The following is a 24,778-nucleotide window of genomic DNA, read 5'->3' on the forward strand; positions in this document are numbered from 1 at the left end:
ACTACCTTTCCCATGGTGCGCAGCGGCCGGGCGATAGCAACGTTCTCTTTCAAGTATCTCTGTCCAGAGTCCCCCTCCTCTGGTCCCCTTCTTGCCATCGACTTCTTTCGGGCTGTCACTACAGCTGGTATCTCAGAGGCGACCCTGAGCAGGGACCACGCTGCCCTGAGAGGCACTTCCGGTGGCAGGTCACTTCCGGGTGGGTGGACGGAGCCGACGGGCGCGCGCGCGGGGGAGGGGCGGCCTCAGCGCTGCGCTCGGGGATCAGCTGGCGGGCGGGCGCCTAAGTGGCCCCGGCTCTGCGGCAGCGCCGCCTCCTCCGCGTCGCAGGCCGGCGGCCGTGGCCATGTCGCGGGGCTGGTAGCTGGGCTTGGCGCCGAGCCGCCGCTAGTGGGTGTCCAGGGTCCGGGGCCCGGGGCGGGGGTCCGGGCTGGGGGCCGGTGTGTTTCCAGGGCTTTCCTGAAGAAAATGCACCCAGCGTTTCCTCTGGATGACGGCCTTTGCTTCCCCTAGGACACGGCAGTTGGGCTCAGGAGTGTGTTACTGATTCATCCTCTCTCTGCCTCTGTCATCGCAGGTTTAAACTTAAACGATCGTTCTGCGAGGAGGAGGGGACCCATCGCGCGATTGACAGTATATTCCTGCAGGCGCCGTCCCTTAGCCCCCACCCCACGGCCGGATTCCCGTGGCTCTGCTCCGGGCTGAAACCTGAGAAGAAATCCTTAGATCTCTTTTCTTTACAACAAATACGAACCGAGAAACCATCGGCATTTTGCCTTGGCGTTTCCTATTGGAAAGATGAAGAAGTTTTTCGACTCCAGGCGGGAGCAGGGCAGCTCTGGCCTGGGCTCAGGCTCCAGCGGAGGAGGGGGCAGCAGCTCAGGCCTGGGCAGTGGCTACATCGGAAGGGTCTTTGGCATCGGGCGGCAGCAGGTCACCGTGGACGAGGTGCTGGCGGAAGGTACGTTGGAAGCCAGTGCGCGGTGAATTAAATTCATGTGCTGATGTGGCAAGACTCTGGTTTCCAGTTGTATGAATGGGTTTTGACCAACTGACCCTCCCTTCCCCCTGCACTTTCCCTGTGAGTCATTGTCCTTGAGAGATTTAAAACTAAGACTGGGAATTGACAGGGCTTGCGGGGCGGTATTGCCCAAATTGTTTACCTCAGTGGCCTTTTTATTTTAGTTGGGGTCGGGGGGGCGGGCGAGGCTCGGAAAACCTCCTCCTTTGACTGAATTGTGCGGATCAGATGTGAAAACGTATGTGAAGTAGAAATGACATCAAATGCAGGGTGGTGGTCTTGCCGTTTCTCTGAAACTTTAAATTCTGATGTGGGGGCTGAAGGGTGGGGATGGGGAGAGACCTTAAAAAGAGGAGTTTCTCCTATCCAACTTTCCCATTTCTGTAAGTATCCAAAGAGGATTTTTTTTTCCTGGTTGATGGGAATGCATGTTTTGGTCGTTTGACTAGGTTTGTTTCTTCACCCAACTGTAACCAGGTCCCCAGGATGTAGCTAAGATAAAAATCATAAGAAGTGAATGAGACTGTTTTGAACTCAGTCGCCTAGGCCTCCTTTCTCCTGTTTTAGTTTCTATTTAAGAATTACTTAACAGTGGCTCTGGTTTAGTTTCCTCTCAATTGGAGAGGGTGCTGTTTAGATCCTCTGTGTGGATTCTCTTGGTGTGTGCTCATTTGTGTATTTGTATTCATGCCCCAGGCTTTAGGGAAATCTTTTGAGTGTTTCTCTGCTAACCTTAACCTCGACCTTCATAATTATGCCAGACTGATACTTTGCACAGCTCATTGCCTGCTTAGAGTGCTTTTATTTTTAATAAAAGCAGCGATTTCCTTGGCATGAAGCAATTCAAACTAATTGGATAGGGCCAGCCTACTGTAGGTTGTGTTACAGACTGCCAGGGGTTGGGTATGGGGGAGGTCTCGGGAAAGGCAACATGGTGGTAGGGGATAGCTTATTAGCTAGGGAAGAGAGGATGAAAGCTAAGAGGCTCCTTTTGAAAAGGAGGCTTTGCAAGCTGAGGTTGGAGAAGGATCCCTACCTGGGCCTAGGAAATGCCTGTCATGGTGAGTGTTGTAGGGTGGTGGATGGGTGGGTGGGAAGAGGGAGAAGCTGTGTTTGACTCAGTTTGTGTAAGCACTGGATTTGGTGGGGCCTGGCATCTGAGGGTAGGATTGAAGCCTGTACTTAAAAAGCACCATTTTAAAGAGATATCTGATAATGAATTTCCTTTTTAAATTACTGCTTTTTTTTCATTCTTAGTAATGCTCCAACTGGACTTAGTCTGGGCCTGAGTCACCATCCTTTCTGGACCTTTCTTTGAGGACTCTGGTGCATGGTGGGAGATGCTTCTGTGTCTGCTGCCAGATCTGTACCTTGGAATCTGAGCTGACTCTTTCATCGTAGCCAAAGTCCTTGACTGCAGTGGGTGGAGTGCGAGAGCAGGAGGATGAGGGGCACAGAGCACTTTCCTCCTCTCTAAACGGCCTCTGCTGGCCTCAGAGCCCAGGAGCAGTTTCCTTTTTCTTTTCAGCTAGGATGTTGTCTCATCATGTGCTGCCCTAAGCATTGCTTATTCTCTGAGTCTTGGAAGAGTGATGGGAAAGAGAAAACACAAAATCGGGCTTTGTTTTCTAGGCTGCCCTGGAATTCATCCTGAGAACTGCACATTGTGCATTCTGATATTTTAAAAAATAGAATGTAGGGTTTGCAACTGTGCATGCATTTATTTCTTCAACCAACAGTTACAGGGTACCTGTGATATGGCAGGTTCTGTCCTAGGCTCTAGGGACGTGATGTTAAACTAGATGCTAGAGTTCCAGAGATGTTTTAAGAGATGGAAAAGGGACAGTTACTGATATGATTAGTGTCACCATGAAAGAAGCTAGGGTATAATAGCTGCAAATCTTGTCCTTAGTGCCCTTCACTGTTAAGGAGCCAAGAACTGTTTATGGAATGAGCTAGTATGGTGACAGCATGGGTTGAGGCTCTGTGTGAGAGTAGCATTTAAAATTTGGTCTGGCAAATTTCTTTGGCTATGATTGAGCTAGAATTGTGTGTGGCCTCTGAAGTATGTGGATATGTAGGAGTCAGTATGTGTGTGGCACCTACTGAGTTCAAAGACACTGCTAAGTTTTGAAGGGGGTAAGGGGCCTAAACTCTAAAGTATGATGCCTGCCTTTAATTAGCCAATAAATTTCCTTGAGGTGCTGTGGATCATGCTGGCCTTGTGCATGTACCCCTGAGCTATGTCCCCAGCCCTTATGTCTGCCTTTGGAAACTACCAGTCAACTTAGGAAGAAAAGAAATAGTAGTAATATAGTTGTGTGCTTATGGGCACTGATTGTATAATCAGATTTAGGTTCAATTTTTGGATCTGCTTTTGTTTTTAAACATTTTTATAGTGTGTGTGTGTGTGTGTGTGTGTGTGTGTGTGTACATGCGAATGCTTGCACGTGCATGCAGAGGTCAGAGGACAACTTTGAGGAACTGGGTCTTTCCTTCCACCATGTGGATCCTGAGGATCAAACTTAGGTCTTCAGGCTTGGTAGCAGATGTCTTTACCCTTTGAGCCATCTCACCATTTTGTGGATCTGGTTTTAAAAACATATTTAATGTTATTATTATTATTACAACTTGTGTGTGTATGTGTATGTATGTGTCATAGTATGTAGAAGTCGGAAGGCAACATTGTTATGTTAGTTCTCTTTTTCTACCTTTACCTGGGTTGGGGGATAGAACTCACATTGTTAGGCTTTCATGACAAGTGTCTTACTTGTTGAGCTGTTTTGCTGGTCCTCTGGGTCTTTCCCTCCCTCCCTTTCTTCTTTAGCCAGTTACACGACTTGGGTCAAGCTATTCCACAGGAGAGCTTGTTAGAAATGAAGATCTCACAGCACACTCTGTAGATTGTGGCTATGGGACTTTAACAAGTCCCAGGGAGATTCTGATGTAAGCTAAAGTCTGAGATCCACTGCCCTGTGGGTGGTCTTGAGGATAGTGGGATAGTATATATAAAGAATTTATCACTTCAAAAGTGATAAATTCAATACATGGTAGCTATTATTTAAGCGGCAACAGTGTATTTATAGATAAAGGTGAGTGGGGAGCAGGTGAAAACCTGCCTGGTTGGGACAATCTAAAGCAATCTCACCTTTTGTATTTGGGCTGAGTCAGATGTTCTTTGCAGTATTGTTTGGGTAGCAGTGCCTCTTCCCTAGCTCCTCTTCTCTGAGTCCAGCCAGAGGTGTTCAAGAATAATGAGTTATATGCCAAGTGCCCCAAGCAGTGACCAGGCAGTATAGGGTGGTGACAGTGAGAATTTTCAAACACAGACCTGATTGCTACCACATCCTGTTCACAATTTCCTTTTCCCCAGTGTGGGTAGTAGTGTGTGTTTCACAGTAGGGCCTGCCAGGGCTCAAGAATCAGATGCTAGAGGAGAACGCTAGACTGCCATTTCCACGGCAGCCTTGCTTGATTGGCTCTCTAGTCCTGCAGGTACTTGGTTGTCTGGAGGAAGGTGAGCCTCTCAGCTGTGAATTAGAGGGATGTGGCCATCTCTAGGCCAAGTGCTTTCTTAGTAAGGATGCCTGGATGAGATGATAAACCATGTCTAAGTTAATAGACACGTGATATCAAGGGAAGATTTATTTGGCTTAAGCTGCTAGAATGAGCTCATTGGGAAAATTAGAGCAGTGCTTAGAAGCAGTACTTTTGTCATACTTCTTGGCTCTATAAAGCCTTACTTCTAAACTTTAAACAGTAAGTAAATATTGAATACTTACTGTGCCCAAGGCAGCATTCCAGAGCTGTATCAGTTCGGCAGAAGGTGAACTAACAGGCTCTAAGAACATTCTCACCTGCACAAAAAGAATCCAGGTCTGGACTGGTGAGAAAGCTTTCCTAATTCCCACTATCTGCAGATCAAGGAAGAAAGGCTTGAAAACTGTGTGCAACCCCTTCCCCTCCCCAGCCTACATATAGTGCACAGTTCTAAATGTCTTGATAGTACATGTGTGCATTCATCTGGTGAGCCATTCATTTGTGCTTTTTTGTGGCAGGCACTGTATTAAGTACCAGAAAAAAGCTTGATGGGTCATAGACTGAGACAAGTAAATAACAAGTAATCCTGGGATAAGTGTCCTGTTTTTCAGCGATGATAGGGAGGAAGGGGAGGTTTGACCAGGAATGGCAGTTACCCCGCAAGTGTACTAGTCGTGTTACCCAAGGCCTTGTAGCTAGAAGGAATGGATGTGCAAAAATGTGGAGTGGCGAAATGGAAGATGAATCTCAGGAATACTGACCTGGTGTGATGTCACTGTTTTGGTACAAGTTTCCCTTCCAGGCTCAAGGAAAGGAAGCCAAGGGTGTGTGTGTTTGGAGGTGGCATAGAATGAGATTCTTGTGTATTTGCTTCCTAATATATATTTGGATGTGTTTGCCACTCACTTTCTTCAGTGGCTCTGTGCTCTTTGAAGAATTACTAAGCAGCTGCATGTATGTACTTGCTCCCTTACTGTGCCCTAGCTCTGTGCTAAAGTACAGAAAGGTGTCTTAGAAGTGTCATAAGAGGCAAGAAGTCAGGCAGAATCGGGCAGGTGTGTGTGCGTGTTACCAGTGTTAGAGGAGAATGCACAGGGCAGCTAAGATGCCTTAGTAGAGCAGGTGAGAAGGGGAAGAAATGTTTCATGGGACCCTTGAGCACCAAGCAGAGATATTAGTTAGATGCTCCTGAGTCCCTTCTTGACTCAGATGCCACTTTGATCCCTCCTACTTCAGATGACTGCCTGCTGCGAAGTCTGTTTTTTTTTTTTACAGGCAATGCAGATTTTCAGGGGGTGGTTTGTGAATGGTGTCTTCCTGGTTTGGGGCTTGATGACGGTTATAGCTTTGCTAAATATAGACAAATCAAGAATTTAGAATGAAGTCCAGAGTACGCAGTTGCTATGGTCAGAGCTCTCCTTTGGTCCTTCTGACAAGATCAAGCTTGTCTAATGAGAGATGAAGTGAGAACACATGGGTTTCAAGTGGGAGACTGTGTGGGGAGGTCTCTCCTGTACTTCAATAGCTAAGATGGTGGGTGGCTTAATAAAAATTAAACAGTTGATACTTTAATTTAACTCATAGTATTTGGAAGTTGACACTTTAGAAAAGGGCCCAGGACCAATGTCCACCTTTGTGTGGTACTCTTAGAGGAACAGGTGCCTTGGGAGCCTGCTTATGATGCAGTCTAGCCAGTGAAGTAGCAAGCACTTGCTGCAGCTTGCTTTCCAAGCTGAGTGCTCTGTAAACCTGATCTCCAGCTTGTTCACTCACTGCTTATCCAGTGAGTGTTGCTGAACAGATACGCTGTATGCCAGGTGTCTGCCTTCAGGGACTCGCAGCCACCATGGTCTTGAGACATGGGAGAAATCTCTGGACATGTTGAAATGGGGCCTGGAAAAGGGTGAAGGCCTCAGGCCTAGCAGATTAGTTTTCTTGTGTGGGGTGAGCAGCCAGGGAAAGCCAAGCAGTGACATTTAAGGTATGTGTTGAAGAAACTTACTGCCAGATGGACAGGTAGAGGGCCTAACATGGTACAGCCATGGCTGTACGTTTTGAGATTGAAGTAGTAATCTAACTGTGGTCTATGCCTGTGCTGTCCACTAAAGTAGCCTTAACTGGAGGCAGTTGTTTAAATCATCCAAAATTAAACGAAGTAAAGATTTAACACTCTAGACACACTAGCTGAATGCTGTTTGCTGAAAAGTCACCTGTGACTAGTGCTTACAGTTTTAGACAGGCCAATAAGTCTTGTTTCTCTTCACAGGAAGTCCTGTTGGGTGGTGTAGGTGTAGGTCAGTGGTCTCTAAAGCTGTGGAGAGAATAGCACTATACATTAAAAGCATGCCAGTTCCTCATACTCATGTCCTGCTGCCACTCACTAGTATCTGAAACTGCGGGTAATTCATCATCAGCGCAGTGCATATAAATCTAGTTTTTAAACGATGGCAAGGTTTTGGTGAACCTTTTTATCAGCCATGGTTGTTCCATTTTGTATCGTTCCTCATGAAGAGTGCACCAGAGAGAAGTGGCAGTGTCTCTGTGCTTTTGTTCATTCATGCTTGCATTGTCTTTAATCCAAAGTTTCTTTCCAGAAATCTTGTTAAGCCTCCTTGTTTTGTGAGGGTTATTAATTCATTTAAAACAACATGATTAATAAATCCACTTACCCAAACCTACATGAAACGTAGTATCTCCCAGTGCCTTTTGGTATGAGATGGTGGAGTGAATGGGAATACTGGTTTCGGGCATTAATCATTACATATTAATAAAGATAAAAGTCTTAGTTTTTCTGGTTTTTGTTTGTTTTCTTTTTGTTTTAGACAATCCCTTGTAGTCAAGGCTCATATGAGCTTGTTAAGTAACTCAGGATGACCTGGGATTATCCTGCTCACTTTCTCAGTGCTGGTGTCATAGAGAGTTGGACTACCATGCCTAGGGCTTTTTGTTGACCTGGAACTCACTGTATAGAACAGGCTGGCCTTAAACTTACAGGTAGACTCAAAGAAATCTGCCCATCCCTGCCTCCCAGAGCTGGAATTAAAGGCGTGCAACACTATGTTCAGCTGTATTACTGTTATTTTAGACACAGGGTTGCCAAAGTTGACATTGAACTTTACCTAGTTTCTGGAACTGGAAGGACAGGCCTATGCCACCATGTGCCACCAAGTCTGGCTTTTTTTTTCTTTTTGCAGTGGTAGCTTGCTTAATGGGTGTTAAATAGTGTCTTATTGTCATTTTGACTTGCATTTCCCTAGTGGTTAGTGATGTTGAGCATTTTCATGTGCTTATTATCTATTTGTGTATCTTTTTGAGGAAATGTCTATTTAAGTCTTTTTTGTTTTTTTTCTATTTAAATCTTTTGTTCATTTTCAATCAATTGTTTACTTGTTGAATTTGTTAGAAATTTTCTGCATTCTAGATATTAATCTTTTCAAAAGGAGGATTTGCAAATATTTTCTGTAGTTTTTGGGTTGCCACTTCTTGAAAATCTTATTTTCTATGATGAGAATAAATATATCCAAAAGTCTACCTTTCCTTTCTGTACCTTAGTGGATTGTCTTCAATACACTGAAGACCACTGGTCTAGAACTGTGGTCCTCAGTTATTTTTGTTCTCAGGGGATGGAGAGTACTTGCCTCTGCTTTGAGAGAGAAGACTAGAGCATATCAAACTTGCTGAACTCATCAAACTTGCTGAACTCGAGGTCTTAACTTAAAACAAGGTTCCTCAGAGGACGAATTCCAGCCAAAGACTTGGACAATCAGTCTTTATGTTTCAGCACTCACTGATCTCTCTCCTTCAACCCCTTCAGAACTTAGAGACTATGCCACATACCCAGTACTGCAATGCAGTGTGTCTAGTGGCATGTTCTCTTGTTTCTTGGGCATTAATCACATTGTTTCTATTAGGAAAGCTGAGTCTTTATGACTTCTCTATTAGGTGTGGCAGCTCACATGTAGCAGAGATGCTCAGTAAGCCTTGTTGGCTCTTACAGTAACAGTGTACTGCCGTCTCTCATTCATTCTTACAACATCCCAAGGAGGTAAGGAGGACAATTATTTCTGTGCAGGTGAGAACACAGTAGCTGGAATGGTTAAATGATTATCCCAAAGCTACAATGACCAAAGAACTTGACCCAGGTCTGCAAGCTGCAAATGCAGGATCCTTCCAGAAAATTCTTCCTTGTTTTTTTTTTAAGACAGTGTCTCACTATGTAGCTCAGGCTGGCCTTGAACTCACAGAGATCTGCCTCTGCCTCTCGAGTGCTGAGATTAAAGGTGTGGCAATCATGCCTGGCCCTAGTATTGTTAAAATAATAATAATAATAATAATAATAATAATAATAATAATATCATCATCATCTTTATTTATTTATTTGGTCAGTACTGGGGATGGAGCCAGAGGTCCTGTATACCCTAGGCTAGGCATGTTCTTCACCAATGAACATATACTCTTGGCCTCTTCCATAACACTCTTGGACCCTTCTCAAATAAATCTCTTTATGAGCTTTTTTAAGCCTGGGAATACTTGTACAGTACTTCAGGGTTACTCGCTGTCTAAATCTCTTTGGATTGCTGAAACAGAATTCCATAAACTAGGTAGCTCAAACACAAGTCAGTTTATTTCTCGATTTTGAAGGCTAGAGATATACAACCAGAGAGCCAGTATAATGGGGTTTGGCCAGGCCTCGCTTCTGGATGCAGACTGCCTGCATCCAGGGAGACATGGTCAGGATGGCCTTGTGGCACCTCTTTAAAGGGCATGCATCTCATTTCTGAGGGCCTTCCCTTGAGTCATCACCATTTTACATCAGCATCCTGGTGATTGGAACCCGACTTGCAGACTTTGGAGGAACACGTTCAAACCTCAGCATTGAAAAGGGACGATCTGGAGAGAAAGTTTAGGTTCTATGTCTATATTAGTGAGTGTTAGGATACTGTTACCACTGACTTCAACAAGGACCTGCCAAGGCTGGTCATCTTACTTTCTTGGGATTAGGGTTTATTCCTGTAAGAGCTTAGTTTATGTAGAGAATTAAGGGTTTAAAAAAATAAGAAAAGTTGCTGGTATATTGATTCTAAGAAAGTGAATTTTAAAAAGACACCTTTGCCCAAAGTCATGCACACACAGGGTGCTCTGAGCCATACGGCCTCTTTTGTTAGCGCACTGGTCACCACATCATGTGCTAGGTTGGTAGAAATGAGATTCTGGGCTGGATAATTATTTGTTGAGGGTAGGGTGGTTTTGTGCATTTTGAGTTTTTTCTACTGGAGAGTGAATGAGGGCTTCATGAATCCTAGGCAAGTACTCTATCATGGAGCTATATTCTACTAGATGACAGATATACATATACCTGCCCTACTGTGACAGACAGGGGTCCTTTTGAATTAGGTCTCCACACTACCAAAGGGCAAGTTGCAGAGCTAAAATGAAATTGAAAATAATAAAAACTTGGAGTTTTGGGCAGCATGATGGCTCAGCAGATAAAGATGGTCTCTGTTAACCCTTACAACCTGAGGTCAGTCCCCAGATTCACATAGTGGAAGGAGAGAACAGATTTGTGCTGGTTGTCCTCTGGCCTCCGCATGCTGTGAGTTGGTCAACCTGCCCATACACATGCACAGAAATAATAATGTAAACTAAAAAATTATCTTAAAAGACGTGGAATCAGTGTGAGCTGTCATTTTCTTCCTTAGGTTGAATTCACACTGGTAGACAGACAATGGATGGCAGTACCAACTGAAGCATTACTTACGACTTGTGAAAAGTTGAGAGATTGTTGGGCCCAGAGCTGATGGCAACCCTGTATTGTTGAGAGGGCTGAGCATGATATTGATGCCAGATTATCATCTGGAATTAGAGTGATCTCAAACAGCAGTGCTTTCATCTAGGCCATGAGTCCTGGAAAGCAGTCCAGTGCTGTGCTATTTGCTTGGTGCCTGTGTAGAAAGTGATGGTAGTGACTGCACTGGGACTGTCAGTGTGAAGGAAAGACAGATGTCTTTTGGTACTCTGTGAATATGAGGTTTAGGAGGTGGCTAGTACCTAGGAGAACAGGGAGAAGATGGCAATCAGGTGCTGGAGAGGTGGCTGCTCTCTAGCTCTTGCTGACTCGGCTTTTTCTCTGCATGGCTAATCTGGCCAGTGCCAGAGTGTTGCTTCTATCACAAGTGTTTAAACTTGTTTTGTTTTCCCTGGGTATAACCTAACCCCGTTCCTCAGGCCTTTGTCCCCTTCTCCTTAGCATTCTGGAAACTTTGATGTGGGAGGGAATGGGGCTGGGTTGGTGGAGCTGTACTGAAAGAGATGATTCTATTAGGCTTTTTGACTATGGAAAAACCTTGCCTTGGCCAGAGAGTATATACAGCTCAGCAGTGATTGGGAAAACTTGATTTCCAATGCTCTGTGCCCTCATGCCTTGCTGGAGTAGAGGGGGTACCTCTAGATTTTTCCTTTGCATCTTCTTTGGCTAGCAGCATGAGGACTGGGGTTACAAACTTGGGACACTAGAGGTAGGCAGCTGTTTGTTTGAATACTAGACCTGTCCTTGTGATGGTGACTGACTCTGAAGATTCACTTTCCTCACTCTTAAAATGCAAAACCTGGGTTTTTGTGAGATAAGCTGAAAGGATATATGCAGAGCATTTAGCATAGGTCTGGCATATAGTTGGTTATCAGTCTCTGAATAAGGTAATCCTTAATATTGGCTGTCTAAGGTTTGTTTTCATGAGGGAATATTTGTTTTACTGTGTATGGATATAACTTGGCAGAGCCGGAGTTTGATGCATATCCATAAGCCTCTGGGTGAGGAGAGGGAGGAGAGAGAAACACTGTGATTTGATTTCCTCTTTTCTTGATATCCTTCTCTGTGTCAAGAAAATTATCAGCGTGATGGTTTCCTTGATCTTGATCCACCTGGCTTCCTTGTTTCTCTTTGCCATGAATTTAACTCTTTGAGATTGTACCTAGGGTCCCAAATGCTTTCACAGAGCTACATTCCAACTCCTTTTAAAATCTTTTAAGAAAAGATTTATCAATATCGTGTTATATCTGCCTGTATGTAAGTGTACTGTTTGTAGCCTAATGCCTACAGAGGCCAGAAGAGGGCACTAGATCCCTTGGAACTGGAGTTCTATAAGTTTCGATGGTCTGCTGAGAACTGAGCCCTGGTCTTCAAGAATAAGAAGTGCTCTCAACTGTTGAGCCATCTCTCCAGTCTCGTCTCGTCCGTGTCTCTCCCCTTGAGTCAGGGTCTCATGTAGTTAGGTTAATTTCCAACTCAGTGTGTATTTGAGGATGATTCTAGTTCTCTTGCCTCTACTTTCCAAGTGTTGGGATTACAGGTATATGTTGTTGTCTTTTAACTCTTTGCTCTTGTGGAGGGACCCACCACCCAGCTCCCAGATAAGCCGAATGGAGGCTTATTCTTTCTTATGAATGTTTAGCCTTAGCTTCACTTATTTCTACCCTGCTTTTCATAACTTAAACCATCCCATTTACCTTTTGCATCTGGGCTTTTACCTTTTTCTATTTCTGTATATCTTTTCTTTCCTTCTTATTCCATGTCTGGCTGGGTGGCTGGCCCCTGAAATCCTCTTCCTCTTTTCTTGTTCCTTGATCCTCTTTTCTATCTTTTTCTCCTTCTATTTATTCTCTCTGCCTGTCAGCCCCTCCTATCCTTTCTTCAGCTTTGCTATTGGCTGTTCAACTCTTTATTAGACCAATCAGGTGTTTTAGACAGGCAAAGTAACACAACTTTACAGAGTCAAACAAATGCAACATAAAATTTTGCAACACATCTTTGCATCTTATACAAATACTCCATAGCATAAACAAATGTAACACATCTTAAAATAATATTCTACAACAGATGTGTGCCATTGTGGCCAGTTTATATAGTTCTGGGGATTAAACTCAGGACTTGTGTATGCTAGGTAAGTATTCTACCAACTGAAATAAATTCCCAGCCCAATTTTGTTTTCTTTTAGACAGGTTTACTATGCAGTTGAAAGTAACTTGAATTTGATTCTCCTGTCTCTACCTTCCAAGTGCCTGGATTACAAGCATGGATTACAAGCTAGGTGTGTGTGTGTGTGTGTGTGTGTGTGTGTGTGTGTGTGTGTGTGTATACACATGTGTGCATGTGCAGATACATTGGTGTGTGCACGTAAGTGGAGTCCCTAGTTCAACTTTGGGTGTCATTCTTCTGACATTGCCTATTTATTCATTTGCTTATACTCAGAGTTTGTGATTGGTTTGGAGTTTACCAAGTAGGCTAGGCTTATTGGCCAGCAAGTCCCAGGAATCTGCCTTTCTCTCCTCCACTGGGATTATAAACACTCTTCACTGTGTTCAGCTTTTTAAAATGTTGATTTTGGGGATAAAACTTAGGTTCATGTGCTTGTTAACTAATTTATCTATAGCACTCCAAATTTCTTTTTGCTTTTCTTTTTGTTTCACTAAGTTGCCTAGGGTAGCTTTGAGCTCACTCTTCAGCCAAGGTAGGGCCTTGGTGTTGGGATCTGCCTCTGCAGCCTGCTTAGTAGCTGAGAAGACAGGCTTACACCATTGAACTCTTCCCAAATGCCTGAGTACCTCAGTGTTCCTTGTACTGGGATATGTTTCTCTCTCCTATCCATCCATTTAAATCATAGACCCCTGGGGGAGCCCATCATTCTGGCTGGCTGTATTGGCTGTGTGGGACCTGTAATCTCTGAGTTGTTTTTTTTTAATATATTTAATTTGTGTCCACTTTAAAGTATTAGATAATCACTTCCTTAGGGTCAGGGTGTGGGCTGTAAGTTAATTTGTATCCAAGTTGAGACTTTCCTGATTTAACAATGTAACAGTGGGTACTCCAGAAATCAGCACCTGTACTCAGTGAATGCAGCCCCCAAAGCATGGGCACACACTTCTGTTTCCTTCTGGGCTGGAGAGGGAAATGGAAAGAAGGTCAGCAGCAAACCTGGGTTAGTGACTTGCCTGGTGAACTTCATGACCTTGTTGAAAGATCAGCTCCACGGGACACTCTGACCAGTTATGGCAATTCATTTGTAAAGTGTTTTCTTTCTTTGTGATAGAGATTTCTCTCAAAAGGTGGTCTTGTGCTTTGGAGCTGTACCTTGGAGTAAATATAAAATGCAACATTTTAGTGGCTATATCCTTATCTAGAAATTACAGTGATGGGATGTTAGAAATCTAACATGATGGAGTGCCGAGTCTGCATTCAAATCCCAGGGTTGGCTCATAGAGAATGAACAGACAACTGTATGAGGCCAGGAATTGGGCACTTGGCCCATTCTAGCAGTCTAGGGCACATTGTACCTTCTCTCTGAGCTTGTGGATGATCTTGAGGGCTTGTTTGTTTGTTTGTTTTTTGTATTTTTGAGAGTGTTTATGTGTAGCCCTGGTTGTCCATCCTGGTCTCACTTTGTAGACCAGGCTGACTTCCAGCTCACAGAGATCTGCCTGTCTGCCTCCCGAGTGTTGGGACTAAAGGTCCCCCCCCCCCCTGCTAAGGGCTTCTTGTAACTAAGAGTTTAGTTGTTTTTTTTTTTTTTAAGTTATAGGGTTTCTGTTAAGGCCACTTGGCAGGGTGAGAGGGTGGGGCTGATTGGATTGAGGTGATAGACCTGTGTAGTTAGGACTAAGACAACATTACTGAGATGAATTATTAGCTGTGGCCTTGTGTTCGAGCTTCAGATACTGGGAACTATTCTTAGTGGGGGTGAGTCAAAGAGTCCATTGAACTTATTTTTTTCTCACTTTCCCACAAACTTAGGAAAATTGATGTTAATCATTAGGTGATGTGAGAGGTAGGAGAAAGCTGAGCTAGAGCTTGGGCCTGTGTCTCATGTGGTTGGGTAGATAATGGCATTAGTAAGGGTGGAGAGGGGCTGGAGAGATGGCTAAGTACAGATTGCTCTTGCAGAGGATGGGGTCAGTTCTTAGCACTCACCTGCCCAAACTGCCCCCCAATATATATTTATATAATTCATTTGTAATTCTCCTGGGAAGAAGACAGATGCGGAGTCATGATGGAATGTTATTGTTATTGGTTAAAAATAATAAAAATCATTTTAAAAAGTAAAAATAGTGTTCAGAGTGATGACAATGACTTTTTTGGGGGATGTCTCATTTTGCTTTGTTGTGCTTTTGCTTTGTTTGAGACATTGTCTCCAGCCTGATCTGTAGTTAATTTGTAGTCCAAGCTGCCCCACAACTCATGCCAATCCTCCTGCCTCAGTTTCTTATATTCTGGGTTTATAAACGTGAGCCATTATAACTGGCTAGTTGGGGACCTTTTAGCAGGAAGACCAACAAAACTCCAGTGTGGATGTAGTTCTAGATACTGCCAGAGGATTGGCCTGTGTTAGAGAAGAGCTTGGGTGTGACTGGCAGAAAAACACAGGACAGGATGGAAGGTGGGGTGGAGACTTACAGGGAGACTGACTGCAGAATGGGCATGGGGGGACTCCTGGGACCAGCAATAGGCTAGATGGAGGAAGAGCACACCTGGCATTCAACCCCACCTCCTCTCTGGCCTGCTGACCCCTGATCTAGCTCTGCTGTTGTCTGCCTATCTATATCTCAGTTTTTCTAGCCCAGGCTAGCTTCAAACTTTCAGTCCCTCTGCCTCAGTCAAGTGCTAGGATTGCAGGTATACACCACCACACCCAGGTTAACCAGTGTGCTTGTTAGTCATTCTGACTCATCGTTAGCTCTCTCTTTTTGTTTCATTTGTTTTTGAGACAAGGTGTCATTGGGTAGTATTGGTTAGCCTAGGAGTCTCTATGTGAACCAGGCTGGCCTCAAATTCACAGAGATCCATCTACCTCTGCATCCTGAGCTCTCGGATTAAAGTTGTGTGCCACCCCATGCAGCATTAATTTAATTAATCTTAATTAAAAAATCAGGAGTCAGATATAGGGGTAAAAACCCAGAAGATCAGAGAACCGGGAGCAGCCACCAGTTGCTTCCTACCTGTCTCTTTCCTCTGACCAAAAGGGTTGATATCCTGTCTCCACCCCACCTTATCACTTCCTGTCTCCACCTCCTGAGTGCTGGAATTAATAAAGGCATGAGCCACCACCGCCCAGCTCCTATGGTTAAGTAGTGGCTAGTTCCACCCTCTGACTCCAAGCAAGCTTTATTTAGTCAGAACAGAAAATACCATACAACACCCCATCCTGCTCTCTTCTTTTTTTGAGCAATTGTATTGTTTCCTCTTTAGTTACTGGCCCCTCTCTTCCTCCTGACCCTCCCCTGGCTGGTTCCTGTCACTCAACTCACTGCAGCGTCACCCCAGAATGGCCTTGCTGTACACACACCAGCTGAGGCTTGTTGCCTCTATGTTAGCTAATGCTCTTGCTTTTTATTTATCTCCTCCCACTAGAATTTCAGCTGCCTGAAGCAGGATCTCTGGCTTGTTTATTGCTGTTATAGTGCTGGTACATCTGTGAGCTGAGTGAAAAGCAGCCCAGTGAATGGATAAGCATGTGAAGGAAGCAGCAGAATGAGCAGAGAGTAAGATGTAGTCAAGAGAGGGTGAGGTGATACGCGCTAAAACCAGGTAAAAGTGAAAGAGGGAGGGAAGGGTAGATGAGATCTGGACCAGGATAGCTGTGTGTTCCTGGGATTGGACTGAGAGTGTTTGTCAAAGCTGTTGAAATGCAAGTGTGCAGTGAGTCCAGGTGGCAGTGACATGATGATTGCATGGGAGGAACGCAGATGCCAAGTCACAATGGAGGATTTTTATTACTGTTATTAGTTAACAATATTTATTAATAACAATAGGTTATTTTTGTAATTTTAAGGAGTTTGAGTATGTTAGTCAGAAAGGAAGGAGCAAACGGAGGGAAGAGAGAAGGAAACATTCAGCTTTATAAACAAGATGACGTGCACATATTTGTAACCTTTCTAGAGGCTAGTTTATAAGTTGTGTTGAGTTCAAATTTGCAAATATTTTGATTGAGCTGTTTTATTTTTAAAGATGCATTTAATTTTAAATTGTGTGCACACACACTCTTATCATTAGGGTACGATTTTCCTGGTCATTTGGTGTTTATCAGTTTCTGGCATTTTAGTAGTTGGATAGGGTTTTTGTGAAGTAGGTCTCTTATTCCTGCGTCTAGACTGTGTACCACAGAGGCAGCCTGCTGTATGTGGGACTGTGTGCCACAGAGGCAGCCTGCGTATGTGGGAAGTGCTTTTTACCTGAGCCTGTCTGGCAGCAGCTGTGCCCTGTGGGTCAGGAAGACTGCATGGACTCCACATTGATGTGCGTGTAGTGTGGGTTGTATGAAGGTGGGCTTAATACCCAGCTCTAACACATGGACAAGTCTTTTTATTATCAAGCACAGTGTTAACTAGAGTGCCACAGCTCTGCCTTAGAAATAGGAGCTGTGTGTTTGCTTGAAGCAAGACAGTTTGCTCCTGAGGGAAATGGTTCTGTATTCTATTCTTTTTGAAGTTTGTGGAGTTTTCTTGGTTCTTTTGAGACTCTCAACTGTTACTTCTTGATGTTGACTGCATACCTTTCTCAATTAACAGCACTCCTTAACCTCACTGCTTTTAGTCTGCTATGGACTTAGACACTGGATGACTAAACTTGTTAGAGTTCTGAGCCACAAAAAAAGAGACGTCATTTGAGGGTTTGGCTTGTGATTGAAGAGTATGTGCAGAGGAAAGTGCATGGGTGTGGAAAAGTTGAGTGTCAGTACTTGGACTCTTCATGCATTTGATGTAAAATGGTGTTCTAGGCACTGTTATATGTTGTTTTAGTTATTTCCTCCCTGCCTTTCTCTTTTCTTGAGCAGTAGGGTTTGAACCAAGGATTGTATGTTTAAATGTGTACTATACCATTGAGTAATAGCCCCAGCTACTCCTCCACTCGGTTTGTATTTATTAAAGCCACGGCTATCATCCAGTGGTCGGGGCCTGGTGTACTGTCTCATCTAGGGACTTTAAAATGGTATTGGCTGTTTAGAAGACTTGAAACAACATAGTGAGTTTTAGTTTCAAATGCAGTCTTTGGTTGAGCTGAGTGTGGTGGTGCACACGGCAGAAGGATCATGAGCTTGAAGCTAACTCAAGCCACACAGAGACTTTGTCTAAAAAACAAACAAATCCTTATAGATGTGGAAGAAAGCAACCAAGAAGTCTTAAAATTTTCTTTTGGTGCACAAATGAACCCTTAGCAAAGTAGACTGAGTAAATATATAGCCAGGCAAAGAGAGGAACTATTAGTCATGTTCCTTTAGATTGCTGTTTGCTATGTCCCCTGGTCAGCAGCAGCAGCATCTGAGCTGGTTGTTTGTTGTATTGCAATCTCCCTAATGGTTCTCCTATTCTTAGACAATTAGATCACTTTATAGTTTCTATAAAACTGCTATAGGACCTTTCTTCAGCTTTTATTATTGTCTTCGTAAGGTAGAGTATTGGCTGTATAGTCACAGGCAGGCTTTGAATTCACTATTCTGCCCTAGTTTCCAGAGTACTGAGATTAATTACATAGATATGTACCTCCACCCCTGGCAGGAATTTTTCTCAATTTTTTGTTATTTATTTATTGTTTGTGCATGTGTGCTTGTGTGTACATACTACAGCATATGTCCTTCTGCCTTTCTTTGGGTGATTGGAATTGAACTCTCGTCTTGGCAGCAAGTGTCTTAATGGTTGGGACCAGGAATTTAGTTTTTTAAGGCTTTGAGCATTTGTTATGATGCTTCCTTAAAATAACTTTCTGAATGTTAAGTGACTGCCTCTAAAGATGGGCATATTTTAGTTTTCAATGTAGACTATAAGCCTTTCTCCAGGAAGGTTAACCTGTGTAGACATCTGTCTTGTCTCTCCTGTTTAGGAGACTGGATGCATTTCCTTCCTTTCCCCTCCATGCTTCTCTCTTCTTTGTCATTTGCTTCTTCTATGCTGAAATTTTTATGATCCTTTGTTCACATTCTTGCTAGGATGCTTATCCCTTACTGATTGGCAGAAATTATTAACATGTATAAGGCATTAATCCTTGGTTGGATGCATGGTAGGTTGTTTCTTCTATTTTGTTAATTGCATTTTGCTAATGGTGTGTTTTTGTGGATACTTTACATTTTCATACAGTCAAACTTGCCTATTTTTTTCCTTAATGATCTCTCCAAGGGTAGTAGTTGGAAAGGCCAGAGGAAAGGCAGGGCCTAGTTTACTGAGCGAGAGCTGTGGTCTGGAGGCTGTCTCTGAGAACACTTGAAGCCTTCCTGAGCTTTTCTGAGGGATGGTGGGGCTGAGCAGCAGTGTCCTTAGAGAGGACAGAGAGGAGTGACCATGAGAACGTTCTGGAGTCATAGAGGACTTGATTGGATTCAGAGAATGAAGGAGAACCACTGAGGGTCTCTGGTGAACTCAGGTGACACTGCTGAGGTGTCATGCAGGAAAGGGAAAAGTGTAAGGCTTTGCAGTCATGATCAGTTTGTGGTATTGCCTGTTTCAAACTACCCTACACCTTGTGGTGACCTAAATCTACAGGGCTCCCCCCCCCTTTTTTGTTGTTGTTTTCAGTGGGTCTTTTTTTTTTTTTTTTTTTTGGTTTTTCAAGATAGGGTTTCTCTGTGGCTTTGGAGGCTGGCTTGGAACTAGCTCTTGTAGATTAGGCTGGTCTCGAATTCACAGAGATCTACCTACCTCTCCCTCCCCAGTGCTGGGATTAAAGGTGTGTGCCACCACTACCCAGCTCTTTTTTTTTAATTAATTAATTAATTTATATTCATGTACCAGTACTCTGCATGTCTTCCTGCACACCAGAAGAGGGCATCATACCTATTATAGATAGTTTTGAGCCACCATGTAATTGCTAGGAATTGAACTCAAGACGTCTGGAAGAGCAGACAGTACACTTAACCACTGAGCCATCTCTCCAGCCCCCCCACCCATTTTTTTTTTTGTAACAGGGTCTCACTACATAGTCCACACCAGTCTTGAACTCACAGTTCTTCTGAATGCTGGGATTGAAGCCATGCCTCAGCACACCCAATTTAACTGTGGTTTATTGTTTCTCCAGTTGACCAACTGCTCAGTCGGACTCTTGCTCTGATTTTTTTTCTCATTACACTAATGCCTGTTAAAATTGCCTTTGCTCTTACTACTCCACCCTACAGTATGTAGACCTGAATTCAGAACATCCCAGCATGGACCAGAGTACCATGTTCCTAACACCATGCTTCATCCTCAACAGAACACAGCAGAAGCAGGATTGTTTTTGTTGTTGTTTTTCATAGCCTAAGGGATGTCCTGCATGGGACTGATTTGTTTGAAGCTGTCCGTGAGATATAGTTTGTATACACAAACTTGTCAAGAGTTAGAAGAGCAGTGAGCCGAGCATGAAATTTAAGTGGAACAGCATTTAAAGTTTAGCAGGAATCTGGCATCAGGTAGGAAGCTAGCATTGGTGGCACATACCTTTAATCCTAGTACTGGGAGGCAGAGGCAGGTGGATTTCTTGAGTTTGAGGTCTTCCTGGTCTACAGAACAAGGACAAGCACCAGGACAGCCAGGATGACAGAGAAATCCTGTCTTGAAAAACCAGATAAATAAAGTTTAGCAGAAGATACCCCAGAAGGACAGAATGGAGAGGTGGGAGGATGATCAGTGGCTGGCAGTGTGTCACAGGCCAGCTATCCTGGAGTTCAGTGTTTGCACCACACACAGGAAAAGTCCTCAGGATTGGGCAGTCCTATAGAATCAGCCTTCCCAAGTCTGTTTCAGAGTGATGGGAATGCAATCATGAATAGAGTGGGCAATGAACAGGAGCACTTCATCTACACTGTTTCTTCTAGAAGTTTGGATAGGGAAAAGAGGGAGCTTTCACACTAGCTTAGATAGGGAGATAACGTGAGCATATTAGTGGGTCACAAGAAGGGCACCAGGAGAGAGGAGCAGGCAGAGGAGTTGGTATACTCAAATGAAGATGAAGGCAGTTTCTGATGGAACCAGGTTTCTGTGAGAAAGGAAGAGATGGTTGTTTTCATTCTCCTCCATTCCTTTTTTGAGACAGGGTCTCATGTAGCTCAGGCTGGGATAACAGGCCACGTCTGGCTTTCCCTTCCTCTCTTCCTCCCTCCCTCTCCTTTATTTCTTTCCTTTGTATGTGTGTTCACGTGGGCACATATGTATGTGTGCATGCCCAGGTGCACGCACAGAAGCCAGAGGTCAGCATTGAGTGTAGGTCCTTGGGAGCCATCCACTTGGTTTTCTTTTTTGAAGCACAAGTACAGTTTTATTAAGAGTTTAAAAGACAAAAAAAAAAAAAAAAAAAGAAACCACTTGTAGAGTGCAGCCTTCCTGCCAGCCTGGTTTCAGAGCCGCATCAGTCCCAAATGAACACACAGGAGGCTCTATTAACTATGAAGCTGTTGGCTGTTTGCTTGTTTCTTACTGGCTAGCTCTGACTTAAGTATTTACCTCATAATTGTTAATCTAAGTATTTCTCTTACCAGAGAAAAGGGTCCGGACCTCTTATTCCTATGGCGGCTACATCATGACTGACTCTGCCTCTCTTTCCCAGAATCCTCCTTGACTCCTAGTCCCACCTACCTTGCTTCCCTAATGGCCAACAGTGCTTTATTGATATATGCACAGGACTTCCCCTTCAACCACTTTTTAGACAAGTTGTTAAACCTGTCTAAACCTGATGCACACAGAGGAAGAAAATGGAGGAAGAAAGGGGAAAAGCCATACATTCTAAGCTGGCATGGAGGTCAGACACATGACTGACAAGCAGCTACAAGGTGTGGAGAGAAGCCTCAGAGAAAGGGTAAGGTAATCTAAAATATAGAGGAAACCTAAAGTGTTAAGGAGAGCATGCTTAAAGAAGAAATAGAAAGAGTTAAAGGAATAACTCAGAAAGGCAAGCACAGTCACTACCCTACGTGGCTGTGCTCTGAACTTTTGCCATTTGCCTTCTTTTGTTTTGTTTTTTGAGACAGGGTCTCACTGTGTCACCCTGTCTGCACTGGAATTTACCATGTAGTCCAAGCTGACCTCAAGTTAACAGAGATTCTCCTGCCTTTGTCTCCTGAGTCCTAGGATTAAATACATGCACTACAATGCCACCATGCCCAACCATTTAGTTTGTTTTTTGAAACAGGGCCCTTATAGGGCCTAGAGCTTGCTGATTAGGCTAGACTGTCTGTCAAGGCTCAGGAACCTGCTTGTTTCTGCCTCTCCAGTGCTGGGATCACAAGTATGCCACTGTGCCTTTTTAAAGTAGGTTTTGAGGATCAAACCCAGATTTTCTTGCAAGCACTTTGCTATCTAACCTTCTTTCTTTTTTTGAGATAGACTGAATAGAACAACATCCTCTGCCTCAACTGCTATGATACTTAGATTATAGGTACTGTCTTGGTGTTCCGTAGCTGTGAAGAGACACCATGACCACAGCAGCTCTTATAATTGGGGCTGACTTCAGTCCATTATCATCATGGCAGGAAGCATGGCTGCACACAGGCAGTCGTGGTGCTGGAGAGGTAGCTGAGAGTTCTGCATCTGGATCAGTAAGCATCAGGAAGAGAGAGTGATCCACTGGGCCTGGCTTGAGCTTCGGAAACCTCAAAGCCCGCCCCTAGTGGCACACTCCAATAAGGCTATACCTGTTCCACATGGCCACACCTCTTAATAGTACCACTCCCTGGTGACCAAGTATTCAAATTTACAAGTCTGTGGGAGCCATTCTTACTCAAACCTCTATAGGCATATCCTCACAAGTCTGGCTTCCTGGTGACGATTTACTTTTTATTTTGAGATTAATTTTTTATTATGTGTGTGTTTGGGTGTGCATGTCACAGTGTACATGTGGGGTTAGAGGACAGACCTGTCAGGAGTCAGCTGTCTCCTCCTTCCCTGTGGGTCTAGGGTGAACAGAGGCTGTCAGGCTTGACTGCAGGTGTCTTTACCCTTTGAGCTATTCTGCTTGGTTACCTCTTAAAATTGTAAGTCCATTCTTTCAGATAAAAGTTCAGTATCTCTCTACATAGCTCACTTGAATCCTTCTGTCTGTAATCCAGGAGTGATTGAGTGATTGACTAGAACAAAATAGAACTGGATGAGTCTGAACCAGGCCAAAGTAAAAGTGTGAGAGACTGGAAAGTTTAGATTTGGTAGGGTTTGTATTGACAAGGTCTAGGATGTGGCTCTGATGTATGTGGTGAAAAGTACCGAAGGTCATTGTAGTGAAACATTAAGAAGTTATGCTGCATCATAGGAACAAATAGCCCTCGTGTATTTGAAACCAGGATGGTAATGAGTTGTGGTGAGGTGGAAGTGAGTACACCAAAGGCTTCAGTAACTGCTGGGGAATGAGAAAGAGGGTGGAGGCCAGAGAAGCCAGGCCCCACGAACTCAATGGAGTAGGAATTTTTACAGGAGGTGGAGGAGTGTGATGGTTGAATTAACAAGGAGAATATGGAAAAATCACACCTGTCCTAAGGTGTGACATCAGAGTTAACTCCCTGTCCTGGGGTGCTGGAACATGTTAAAGGTGACCTCCTGTCCTGAGGTGTTTAGGGGTATCAGAGGTGAACCCCTTTTCTGAGATGTCTAGGGGTGTCAGAGGTGACTCCTTTTTTGGGATGCTGAGGGGGTATGAGAGGTGACCTCCTGTCCTGAATTGCTGAGTGTTATCAGGGGTGACCTGTTCTGAGGTGCTGAGGGGTGTCTAAGGGTGTTTACTGTAGACCCTGTGTGCTGCTGTAGGAGCAGGCCTGAGGATATGGGTGATTTATTGTTTTTTGGTTTATTACAGAGCTCAGTTGTTTTTATTGCTATGTAGATATCATTTGTGGTATTCACTTGACCACTGTGTTTATTAGAAGGAATTAATTTTTTCCTTCTACTTAATATAATTTATGTTTACTATCAGATATTTTGTACGCATACATATTTTCTTTTGTCCTAGCTCTGGCTAGCCTGCAACACACTACGTAGTTCAAACTGGTGTCCAACCTGAAGAGATCTTGCCTCTTCTTTCCCTTTCGTGTTGGGATTGAAGACATGTGCCACCATGCCTGGCTGACTGGCTTGTTTGTTTATTTTTTCTTTGGGTTTGGGCTTTAAAGAAGATTTGGGGGGGGGGAAATGATAGAATTGGTAAAGTGTTTGCCACACAAGTGTAAAGACTCGAGTTTGGATCCTCAGGATCCATGTGAAAAGATAGATGTGTGGTGGACTATGCCTGTGATCCCAGTGCTAGGGAGGTGGAGAGGGGAGTCATGGGGCTTGGTGGCCAGCCAGTCTAGCCAAGTTGATGAGTTCCAGGCCCAATGGGAGATCCATAAGAGCATGTGCGTGCACACATCCTCCTACCCACACCCCAAAAAAGATTTTGCATAGACTTATAGAAACCTCTTTAGCACTTGTTTTTTAATTTGCTACTTTTTGTGTGTGCTTTATTTAGGAAGTTTCTATTCACCTTTATCTTTCCAGGCCTAGTGGCCAGATCAGTCGTAGCTTTTGGTTATCTTGTCTCACTTATGGAAGCCTTTTACCTCAGGAGTTGCTGACTGATGGAGGACCATGTCCCTGAATTTCTACTCTGTTGTCTTTAGATAAAAGGGTAGGTTTAGCATTGGCAGACAAAAAATAAAAAGCTCAGTTTGTGAATTAGAAATGCTATCCTGCCTGGTCTTTCCAGTTCATGAACCAAAATGGTTAGCACAGAAGTTTCCATCAAAGGCTGCCCCTTCCTTAACTTAGCCACCCCTCGATATTTTGGGCAGGACCCTGCGTACACAAATCCACTTGTGTAGAAGTCTGAAAAAAGTGGCATAGTGTTTATATATTTACATAGAACTTAGCACATCCTCTCATATACCTTTTTTTTTAGACAAGTCCTGCTATGTAGGTCAGATTTGCCTTGAATTCATTCAAAACCCTCGTGCTCCAGCCTCCTGAGTTTTGGATAGGAATGTGGCATTCTGCCTGTCCTGTCCATCAACTCTTCTCTATTATAGTATGGCCTGTACCTGTTCAGTATAGACACAGTTGACTGTTTCCCAGTTTCTCTATCTATACTGGCTGACTCTTGAGAACATGCGTTGTTTGGATGTGAAGGGCCAGCAGTGCTTTCATTCTTCACTCTGGACAAGTTCAGTGGAGGGGGCTGCTGGATCACCTGTTGACCTCTGTGTCTGAGTAGTTGCTTCAGGTGCCTTCACCCTCTCACACTATGAG

General features: G+C 43.9%; 1 protein-coding gene across 15 annotated transcripts in view; it reads left to right on the forward strand.

Annotated features, from left to right (window-relative positions):
- Positions 1-61: 61 nt before the first annotated feature.
- The window catches only part of Aak1 (AP2 associated kinase 1), a 153,075-nt gene continuing 128,358 nt past the window's right edge, over positions 62-24,778 (forward strand). For 7 of the 15 annotated variants that reach the window (XM_040737917.1, XM_040737920.1, XM_040737921.1 and 4 more), the window contains exons 1-2: positions 240-390; positions 578-961. In XM_040737917.1, coding sequence (XP_040593851.1) covers positions 799-961 — 163 coding nt within the window. In that variant the 5' untranslated portion in view covers positions 240-390; positions 578-798. Of the gene's footprint in view, positions 200-239; positions 391-577; positions 962-24,778 lie in introns of those variants that run through there. The other 8 variants (XM_021227760.2, XM_021227762.2, XM_040737924.1 and 5 more) reach the window with 3 other exon arrangements.

This window comes from Mesocricetus auratus, unplaced genomic scaffold (assembly GCF_017639785.1).
Source record: "Mesocricetus auratus isolate SY011 unplaced genomic scaffold, BCM_Maur_2.0 Super-Scaffold_100676, whole genome shotgun sequence".
NCBI classification, from domain to species: Eukaryota; Metazoa; Chordata; class Mammalia; order Rodentia; family Cricetidae; genus Mesocricetus; species Mesocricetus auratus.